A 10812-nucleotide genomic window follows, 5' to 3' on the forward strand; every position below is an offset into this window, starting at 1 on the left:
TTCATGGCAAGAAATGATATTCCTGTCCAGCAAATGTAAAAGCATACCCTGTCTTATCCCCAGTTTTAGAGCCATCAGTGTAAAAAATGGTAACACCCCGAAACTCCTGAAGTACTGGGGTAACAGGTGACAAAGGGTCATTAGGATGACAGACTTGAGGACCTTGAAATAGATCAGTGTTAATTTGTGGGTACCAGCCATGGATAAGACCCAGAGCAGCTGTTGGCAGCCCAGAAGACTACAGAGCATGGCCTACATCTTGGAATGAAGAGGCATATGTTCTCTGGAATGAGAGACATTGCTTCCACCATTTCTTCTTGCTGCATTCAGACAGCGAGCCTTAGCACAAAATCACTTAAATTGATATGACTGGTCTGTGAATCCCTCAGAACACTGCAGGGCTCTTCGGTGATCCTGAATAGATATTACAATGTCTTTAGTCCACAGTGGCATGGGCCAGCGTTGGAAAAAGGGGAATAGCAATGCCACCAGCATAGCTGATTGCAACAGAGATGTTTAACACAATCTCATCAGTGCACTCTGATAGAGAGGGGGTGAAGGTAAATGCAGAGGCACACAACTGTCAGTTGGCTGCTCAAAGCAGCCAATGAGATAGTCTGTTCATTTGCCATGGGCAAGGAAGCAACAGGATCACTGGAAAGTTGTTATAGTCACGGAGATCATAATGTAGTGACCAATGCAGTGAAGAGATGGCAGAAAGAGATCGTTAGATCGATAGCTGAAGGGTGCCCTGGGCGGTGTTGAAGGGGTAGGAGTTCCATCATTGAGGCGGTACAGTTACTGGTCCGTAAGAAACTGGCCAACTAGAAGGCCTCTACCAGACAAAGTCGTACTCCCCCACAGGGAGTCCATTGGTGGTGTGCACTCAAATGCCCAAGTAGGAGAAAAGGAGGGGGTGTTGTAGGATTAAGATGGTCAAAGGTAAATAAAGTCCTGTCTGAAGGTATGTAAATGTTGCAAATGGTGATCGCTGATGTCCCTTGCACTTTCATCGCTATTGCTTCCTATGTGATACAAAGAGAACCTACTCACTGATCACATCTATGCAAACCAATTACAGACTCCTGCAGCAACCCTGTCATGGCCAACAGGACTGACAGAATGCATGATAACCATGATGCATTGGAGAATAGTCATCTGTGAAGTGCATTTCTTGTAGGGCAATGCAAATTGCAGAAGAGAGAGAAATAAGGTGTGTAATTCCAACAGGTACAGGTGAGGGTAATATCCACTACATTTCCACTGAATGATCATGTTACACATGGTCAGATTAGGTGTCAAGGGCTTAGAAGATCACTGTGTGTAACCAATAGGAATCTAACCACATCAATGAGCATTGGTTCAAAATCCGATGGCGCGGGGGGATCTGGCGACTCCAGGTCACCAGAATAGCCTTGACCTCATTCCGATTCTTCTCCTCTTCCTCCTCCGCAGCCTTTGGTGGCTGAGATTCTTGGGAGAGCCCATCCTTGACAAGTGTGGGGCCAGATGAAGAGAGTACCGATATGTCTCAGTTCCTACAGCCCTTGGCTGGCACTGGCCCTCTGATCTGCGGGTTTCCGGGTAGACATGTCCCAAGTGCCATGGGTGGACACTGGAGGAGGAAGCTGCTCCTCCAACCAGGTGTGGGAAGTGATTTTCAAAGACAGTACCATGGGCCCCACAAGAGAGGTGGTCAGTGGGAGAACTGATTTCGAAAAATTTGATGCAGTGGAAATTAATGGCTGTAACTTCTGGATGATTGGATGTCGTACCGACAGGATGTAAGTGTTCACATTTTTTATGTGCCTCAGTATTCATTGCTGAGGGTACAGACAGACAGTCTTGTGAAGTACTAAGCATGAAGCCAGGAATGCTGACTCATTTGAAAGTTTGTTTCTGTTGTAATGATGCACAATTTTGACTTGTCAATTAAATTAAGGGAGAAAGTAAAACGAGATAGGCAACGGTCTATGGCAGATCTGATAAGAGTACAATGGTGGTGGGGGCACGTGTTTTGAAGTACAGGGTGTGCATAAAGTTTGCGAACACTTTCAATTATTTATTGCATAAGAACCAAACATTGTACAGACAACATACATATGTCATTTTGAAGAGAAACCCTGAAAGTTCCCCCCCGAACATACTATTAAGCTAGTGCTCATAATTTTCTGACCCATCAGTGCATGGACACGCATGGTTAGATTTGATTGCAGTTACGAAATGGTCCCTCACCATTGAAACAAAAGATGTCCTCTCACATGCTACAAACTAAGGAGTTTGTAACCTATGACAAAGTGTGTGTTGTGTAATTAACATAGCTGGTGAAACAATGGTTTCCAAAGTGATACATGCATCACATATAGCCCTACAGGATCTAATTGCTCTGAACAATGACCCCCACACTGTTACAAACATATACAAAAACAGTACCAACTGATGAGTCGCTAGGTGACTTGAAACCAGTAGTGGGAAAATAAAAGTTGTACCATCTTAAAGGCGACTGGTTGCCGTCACTACTCAAAATCTTTATTCATCACAGTGTTCCACATCCATAATAGATTTTCATTTTTTCTCCCCTTTATAATGTATAAAGGGTCTTGCTGACCAAGCCACTACCAACAAAATTCCAATATGCCCCTTTGGCATATAAGGTAACAGAAAAAGATAAACATGCATTATAACTGGAACCCGGTAAAATCGCCTAGTGAAATACCCTGCAACTAATCTAACATTGAGAGTGCAAATCTAAATAATGTTACTTCATTATTATTTAGTCCTTCCATGTAAGGCTTATTCTTGCATTCATCTCTCACATGTTGCACAAATCTTTTTTTATTATTAATTGTGAAGAAATAATGATAAATACATTTAAGAGATTGATAATAGATAGTACAAACCTTGGTGAAGGTATCTCTAAAACTATTGTATCTGGAAGAGCAGGCCCATCATATTTTCCTTTCTTCTGTTTTTTCTGTAGTCTCTTTAGTTTTGCTTCTAAAAACTGTTGCTGAAAATAGAATATTACAATACTTGAAAAAAATTCAAGTTTAGATAAATAAAAATATCACAAACATAAGCTAGTCTTTGCATTATGAAGTACCTTGCTTGAGATTTACAATTCGGTCCTCATATTGTTTGCTATATAGACTGTATAATGGACAGGTATGCCTCTAATCATGGGGCAAATATCTGCTGGCATAATGAACAACAGGTAAGATTATATTTCTTAAGCAAAGAATTCTTGATTTTACTCTCAATATCAAAGAATTGTGAATATTTGAGTAACAAGTGGACTGCATCTACTTATCACCAGTTTCCTCCACATTTACAGTGCATGTAGGGCTTGGCCTGAAATATAAGTTACAGAAATAGAAGGTCCAGATGGCTAACCAATTAAAAAAAAATAGAAATTCTGGTGCAGGTCAGATGAGAAATGAACCATCTGAGCTAGTGTAGCTGCCAGGCAGCGATTCGTACAGCAGAAAGAATGTTATTGTTGTGGTCTTCAGTCCATAGGCTGGTCTGATGCAGCTCTTCATGCTATTCTATCATGTGCGAGCCTCTTCACGTGTGAATAACTACTGCAATTTACACTTTCTGAATCTGCTTACTGTATTCATCTCTTGGTCTCCTCCTACAATTTTTGCTCCTCAACACTAAACTGGTGATCCCTTGACGTCTCGGAATGTGTATTAGCAACTGATCCCTTCTTCTACTCACATTGTGCCACAAATTTCTTTTCTCCCCAGTTCCATCCAATACCTCCTCATTAGTTACGTTATCTGCCTACCTAATAATCTGCATTCTTCTGTAGCACCATATTTCAAATGTCTCCATTCTCTTCTTGTCTAAACTGTTTATCATGCATGTTTCATTTGCATACATAGCTACACTCCTTACAAATACTTCTAGAAAAGACTTCCTCATACTTAAATCTATATACAATGCTAATAAATTTCTCTTCCACAGAAATGCTTTCCATGCCATTGCCAGTCTACATTTTATATCCTCTCTACTTCAGACATCATCAGTTATTTTGCTGCTCAAGCAACAAAACTCATCTACTACTGTATGTGTCTTACTTGTGAGTCTCATTCCCTCAGCACCACTTGATTTAATTTGACTTCATCCCATTATCCTGATTTTGCTTTTGTTGAAGTTCATTTTACATCCTCTTTTCAATACAGTATCCCACTCTTCCAACTACTTTGCCATCTCTAACTGAATTAAAATGTCATTGGGAAACTTCAAGGTTTTCATTTCTTCTCCCTGTACTTTAATTCCTCCTCAAAATTTTTCATTTGTTTCCTTTACTGCTTAGTCAATGTACGGATTGAATAACATCAGTGACAGGCTATAACCCTGCCTCACACACTTCTCAACTGCTGCTTCCCTTTCATGCGCCTGAACTCTTGTAACTGCCATCTCGTTTCTGTACAAGTTGTAAATATCCTTTTGCTCCTGCACTTTACCCCTCCTACCACCAGAATTTTAATGAAAGTATTGCAATCAACATTGCCAAAAGCTTTTTCTAAGTCTACAAATGCTACAAACTTGGGTTTGCCTTCCCTTAACATACGAGTTATAGGAACAGAATTGCCTTGCATGTTCCTTCATTTCTCCAAAATCTACACTGATCTTTGAGGTCCACTTCTACAACTTTATCCATTCTTCTGTAAAGAATTCATATTAGTATTTTGCTACCCATGATTTATTAGACTGACAGCACCTGCTTTCTTTGGAACTGGAATAATAACATTCTTCTTGGAGTGTGAGGGTATTTTGCTTGTCTTATACACCAGATGGAAGAGATCTGTCTCCATACAGTATCAGTCGTTCTGATGGAATGTCGTCTACTTCCAGAGCCTTGTTTCACAGGGGTATTCATTAAAAAAAACAGGGGAAGCAGTAATTGTCTTGGCATCTTCCACACATTATAAATGGTGCACAATTATGTTACTGTTTCAAAGTTGCTATAGAAAAACAACTTTGTTTATATTCATAAAAGGTTCTCTCTCATCACACAACTTGACATCAATCCCTGCTTAATTCATTATTTCACCAAATATTAACAAGGATAGATGGTGATGTACAATGGAATACATATTGGTGCATTCTCCTGGGGATGTAGTTTCTTTTCCCTCTCAATCGACCAATTCTACCTGTATCAGTAAACTACTATTCATGTGCTGCCACTAAGGGCTGCTCGAAGGTCAAAATGAAATTAACAGGATATGAAAGACTGTGCATTTCAATTACAATCCTTTCTTGGAAAGTTATTTGCAGAGTTCTCAAGGACAATGCAAGTACTACCTTTCCTTGGATGTTTACTTGCAAACCAAATTTTCCTTTGTCTTTCCTTTTGGTGCCTCTTACGAAAATATTAATAAAGGCAACATTTTGAGCATTAGTTCAGTTTATTTGCAGTGCAAGCACTGCAAAAACTGAAAATAAATAATGCTGCACCAACTGCTACCTGGCTACTATGCCAATATAAATGGTTTTGGCCATATTTGATCCATGTCAAAAATGCTATTTTTTTTCTAAATGCTTGGGCATCTGTAACTTCCACTTTCGGCTAAATGTCTGTGGCCAGAGATATCAGTCGTGTGTGGGCTGTGCTTGCGTATTCTGCTTTAGAAGAGGGCCTTTTAGCCAAATGTTCAAATGTTTAGCAGTTTTTTTGTTGTGCCTGTCTGTGACTCAACAGCTTCTCTATATACATGACATGTATTCTCAGTTGTGAATATGGGCAATCATCAGTTGTATAATGGAATGACAACAATGAAAATTTGTGCTGGGCTGGGACCTGACACCGGATTTCCTGCTTATCACAAGTGGTCACCTTACCATCTGGCTATCCGATGATGACTCAGTCAGACCCAAACTTCCATATGTTGTCAACCATGTACCTACAACCTGTACTTTTACATCCGTTATGTACACTCCCTACAGGGAAGTCACTTGTCCAGTTTCGGTGGATAAATACAATATTGCAGTGCCTATGTTATTCTGAATTACGATGCAACGCAAAGAACAGGCACTGCAACGGCTACAGCCATTATGTCCATATTTGCAATTGCGTCATGTATTTCTTACTGCCGTAGTTGCTGCAGTGCCTGTTCCTTCGAACATGCAAGCATGTCCAAAGGAACATTGCATCATAATCCGGAATAATACAGGCAATGCAATATCTTATAGTATCTACTCTACATGGCGAGTAGCAAGCTATCCTTTTCATAATACTCTCTATAGAAAGAAAACAGCATCATCTGCAGACAGCTTCAATACATTTCCAATATTAATGGAATGAAATTGTATTACTACACTACTTAACCTCCACCACACAGTCTATGACGACTTACATAATACAAAGCTAAAAAACATCCAAATCAGACCAGACAGGTCTCACACTAAAAATGATATGCAAGTTTGTGGTACTACATGCAAAGAAAGTTAGCATTGTAAATTGGAAGCGGTCTTGACAGACCACATTTTCACACACCCACCTTCATGTCTACAGGCACACACACAATATGGTGTCTAAACAATATTGGAAAAAATGGAAGACTGTGGTTCAACATTCCTCATTGCTGAGGTCATTAAAAGATGGAGAAGAAAGATTAGGATGTAAGATCCCATTAGTGACAAGATCATTAAGAGATGGGGCACAATCTCTGATAGGAGGAGAATGACTAAGGAAATTGGCCACGTCCCTTTTAAAGGAACTTTCCTGATATTTCATAGAGCTGGGTAGAGACCTGAACTGTCTTCCTACCAAGTGCAAGTCCGGTGTCTTATTGTTCACCTTGCTCAGTTTAGTGCAAACAATTAATGAAGTTTGACTCAATGGATTTTATATTCAGTTCCAATCACCATTGGTCCTTACATAGTACTGACATCATTTGCACCATGGCAGCACATTCACTGTAATAACCAAATGTTTTAAACTCTCTATCCACACTGTTTAGACCGTGCAGCTTACACTGGTCTGTGATAGCAGAACACTGACTGAAATGTTAAGATCTAACTTCAACCACATCACATTACCTTTCAATTACACACAATCTTTTTCAGTGATATCATCTTGCCACAGATTGTGCTTCCTAAAGGCATCCTGCGTGCCAGTTCATGATGTGCCCTGCACACTGGCACTGGCAGTAAAAGAGTACTTGCGGAAGAGCAGATTCACTGTTTCTCTTCACTCATGTACACCCAAATACGTAATACATTATTTAGTTTACTGTGCAGAACTCCAGTCATTGAAATAACATAATATTCAAAACACCCAAGAAGTCAAGAGTCATCACCTCACAGAGACTGCCCACATCGTGTCTCTGGTAACTATTTGTGCAACTGGTTCCAGCAAGAGTATGAGTCTACACACACACACACACACACACACACACACACACACACACACACACACACACACACACTAATATTGAATTGTCTGATCATTATGTTCAGTGGAGCTTTACAACTTTCCAATATAATATTTGAGACACACCACTCAAATTAGGTACGCAAAAGGCACAAAAGTTCATGCCATCCTATTGTGAGCCCTATGTATAAGAAATAATGAAACTGAAATTGTGTTCAACAAACAAACAAATGATGAATTCAGTATCTTTTTAAAGCAGTTTCTTTAAAGCTCTGAAGACAGTTGCCCTTGTCCCATCACCGATGGATCATTACCAACATAAAAAATGAAATGAGCAGCTTGTGTCAAGTATTAGAAGTAAGGTACAACTCATAGAAACATTGAAAATGAGTTAGATTGGGTGCTGCTATTACATTTCTTTATTGGAATTTGGTTATGAACCAAAACATTATTGTTCTCAAAACATGACTGACCCTCTTCTGACAGTCCTTTTGCCTCATTACAACAAAGAATTTGTTAGCTAATTGTTATAATTCATTAAAGGTCCACCACAGACATAGGGCTCTACTCAGTCTCACAAAACAAATATCCAGTAATGAATTCCTGGGATCTAGTGAAAATTTGTGACAGTAGAAAACACATTACAAGAACCTAACACATTCCACTGAATCAAACTTTATACTTTACTTGTTGATAAGTGCAAATATGAATCTACAACAAAACAAGAACAGAGCGCTTCTATTGTTAAACATACTTATTTCATGGATGGAACAGTTCTCCAGAAGGATTTTAAGGAAATGCAAAATAAATACTCATCGGCAGAAATTCTTTAAATCTATAAAAAATTTCATTTGATTTCTGGGATGTCAGTATTCCAGCTAAGATGAAAGAACACTGGGTGGGACTAGTATACTGTGGGAACTCAGCTTAAGCCATGACACCCAATCAACTCCTCATGCGCCCACACCCTGCTACAAGAGGTTTGTTTGAATATATAATACAATGGATCTTAACAACCGTACAGTGTAATTATGGTTGAATAAAATGTTCTGTTAACTTTATAGCAAAGCATATTGCTGTTTCTCTACTAGTAGATTAGTCACCATTCACAAGTCACCATTAAATGCTTCCGTATTAATACAAAGCTTCAATATTTTAGTAACACTATAAGTTAAACATCTATAGTATCACTCACCGCTGTATACTTCTTCTCCAGATATGCAGCCCATGCCACAATGTACTGTCCAACTGTTACTATCACAAACAGTATGAATGACATTTCAGCAAGGCCCATCTTCCGTACACGTCTGTAATAATACACTGCATGCTTCCAATCTGGAAGCCCATTCTCCAGCACTCGATCATACAATGCACGCTTCCTTTGATCACGAAGAACTTCATAAACTGCCACAAGCTGTAAATTAAATAATATTGCTTCTTACCAAACCTTCAATAATTTTTGCATTTTACATTGTTTAAATGGAATAACTGGCATATAGCAGCTCAAGTATTACCACTATGTGTGTTAATAGCCCACAACTGTAGAAATAACTATGACCAACTAACAACATCTGTATTTTTGGATTTTCGTGGAATCAAACTACTGTCAAAACACAGTTAATTTACATTTATGAGTTCTTCAAAACCAAGAAAACATAGATGTGTAGAAAACTAGTGGAAACTTTGAGGTTCAACTGAACTGCATTGATACTTTCCCTTCTACCCGTAACCCAAGAATAAATTTTAGCAATTTTTTAACATGTATTATGCCTTGCAAATAATACATCTACGAGCGTAGCAACAATCACTGTTTTTTTGTGACAGAACTCTCACATACAGCATACGAAGCAGGAACTGTTCGTAGTTGTTACGTGTACCTTTAGGAGTTGGGGTTTTTTTTTTTTTTTTTTTTTTTTTTTTTTTTTTCGCGGAGTGTCCGCGCGTATATTTTATTGGACTGTATGCAATACTTACCTGCCGAAACTTAATTTCTGCGTCTGGTGCATCATTCTTATCTGGGTGAATCTGTAGCGACAATCTTCTGTAAGCTTTACGTATGACCGCGGCGTCTGCATCCTGCAATCATACCCTACACACTTGTAATTTCACTGTCATCTAAGATATAAAAGTCAAAAGCGTCTATGACATTTTAAAATATACGTACCTGTGGCACATCTAATAAAGAATAGAAATTCGTGTCAACTTCCTCCACTAAATCGAATATCTCCAGCTCCTCCGTGTCCCAACATCCAACACTCACACAAAACAACACGACAATCAACACACATCTTCTAAGATTCATTGGCTTCTCGTTACTTTGCTGCAGTAGTATGGTAGGAATAATATATTATTAAAATTTCTAACTGGAAGTTAGTGGTATTAACCCTCAACATTTATATTTGTTATTTGAAACAGCAGAGTCTGACGACACCAACTGATCCAGACATTGACGATCCTACCAATTGTCATATTTTGCTACCTTGTTAGTGATGAACGAGGCGAAACAACATTCAGAAACCCCTACTTCGCCCGCAACGTCACCATGACAACGTATCCCATATGACATGGGGGTAAAATACAATCATTTAGGCTCTTTGCCCCAACGAGTCCACGTTATTTGTGAGTCAACCGCCGTGTATAATATAAACTCAGAAAGAGGTCTCGATGGTCTCATAGAACCCTAAAAAATACTCAATATATTTCGAAATAAACATTTATGTACTTGCCTCATGGTAATGACAAGACGTCCGTCTTCAGGCATGGAACTATGAGTAAGTTCTGGGAAGTTACTAGAGTTCAATGTGACTTCTACGCCGTAGATCCCATAAAATTTTCCACCTTATTTCCTTCTCGGCCTTTACCTCACCGACTCATTCAAACGTGAGCACTCATGGCTTATTCAGCAGTTTCTTGTTTCTTAATGTTACACCCCAAACATGGTTCGTCGTTAATATTTTCGAACACGGAAATGGCGGCGTCTTTTTTTATTTATTTATTTTTTTTTTTTTTACTCAGTCCGTCGTAAAATAGCTCCATACATACAATGTCTAAATCAATGCAGTAACCTAAGTTCATTAAGGACTCAATTTAATCTGGACTTCTTCATTTATTTTATTCTCTTATCGCTCACACAATGAATCTTGATTACAACACAATAGTAACAAACTTCTTTTTATGTTAAATTCGAAAGAATTAAGAGGCTATTATTCCAGCATAATCTCGGCAAACATTTTACAAACACATACAAATACAAATAGTAATTTGTCATGTTCTCTCATGACCCTTTCCTCAGTAGCATATTTAGTTTGGGACGTTAACTGAGCTGGAAACAGAATTTCACTCCCAGATCTTGTTGCTTGTTGTTCTTTGTTTTTCACCCTCTGAAGAGTCTAGTTCTTCGTCTCGGGCTGACGGCAGAACTCGAG

General features: G+C 38.9%; 1 protein-coding gene across 1 annotated transcript in view; it reads right to left on the reverse strand.

The window, feature by feature from the left end:
• The window catches only part of LOC124787951 (dnaJ homolog subfamily C member 1), a 30586-nt gene extending 20608 nt beyond the window's left edge, over window positions 1–9978 (reverse strand). Inside the window, exons 1-4 of the mRNA XM_047254950.1 lie at window positions 9552–9978; window positions 9362–9463; window positions 8583–8801; window positions 2901–3010 (exon numbers count right to left, since the gene is read on the reverse strand). Coding sequence (XP_047110906.1) covers window positions 2901–3010; window positions 8583–8801; window positions 9362–9463; window positions 9552–9689 — 569 coding nt within the window. The 5' untranslated portion in view covers window positions 9690–9978. The remainder of the gene's footprint in view (window positions 1–2900; window positions 3011–8582; window positions 8802–9361; window positions 9464–9551) is intronic.
• Between the last annotated feature and the right edge of the window lie 834 nt (window positions 9979–10812).

The sequence above is a fragment of the Schistocerca piceifrons genome, chromosome 3 (assembly GCF_021461385.2).
Source record: "Schistocerca piceifrons isolate TAMUIC-IGC-003096 chromosome 3, iqSchPice1.1, whole genome shotgun sequence".
NCBI classification, from domain to species: Eukaryota; Metazoa; Arthropoda; class Insecta; order Orthoptera; family Acrididae; genus Schistocerca; species Schistocerca piceifrons.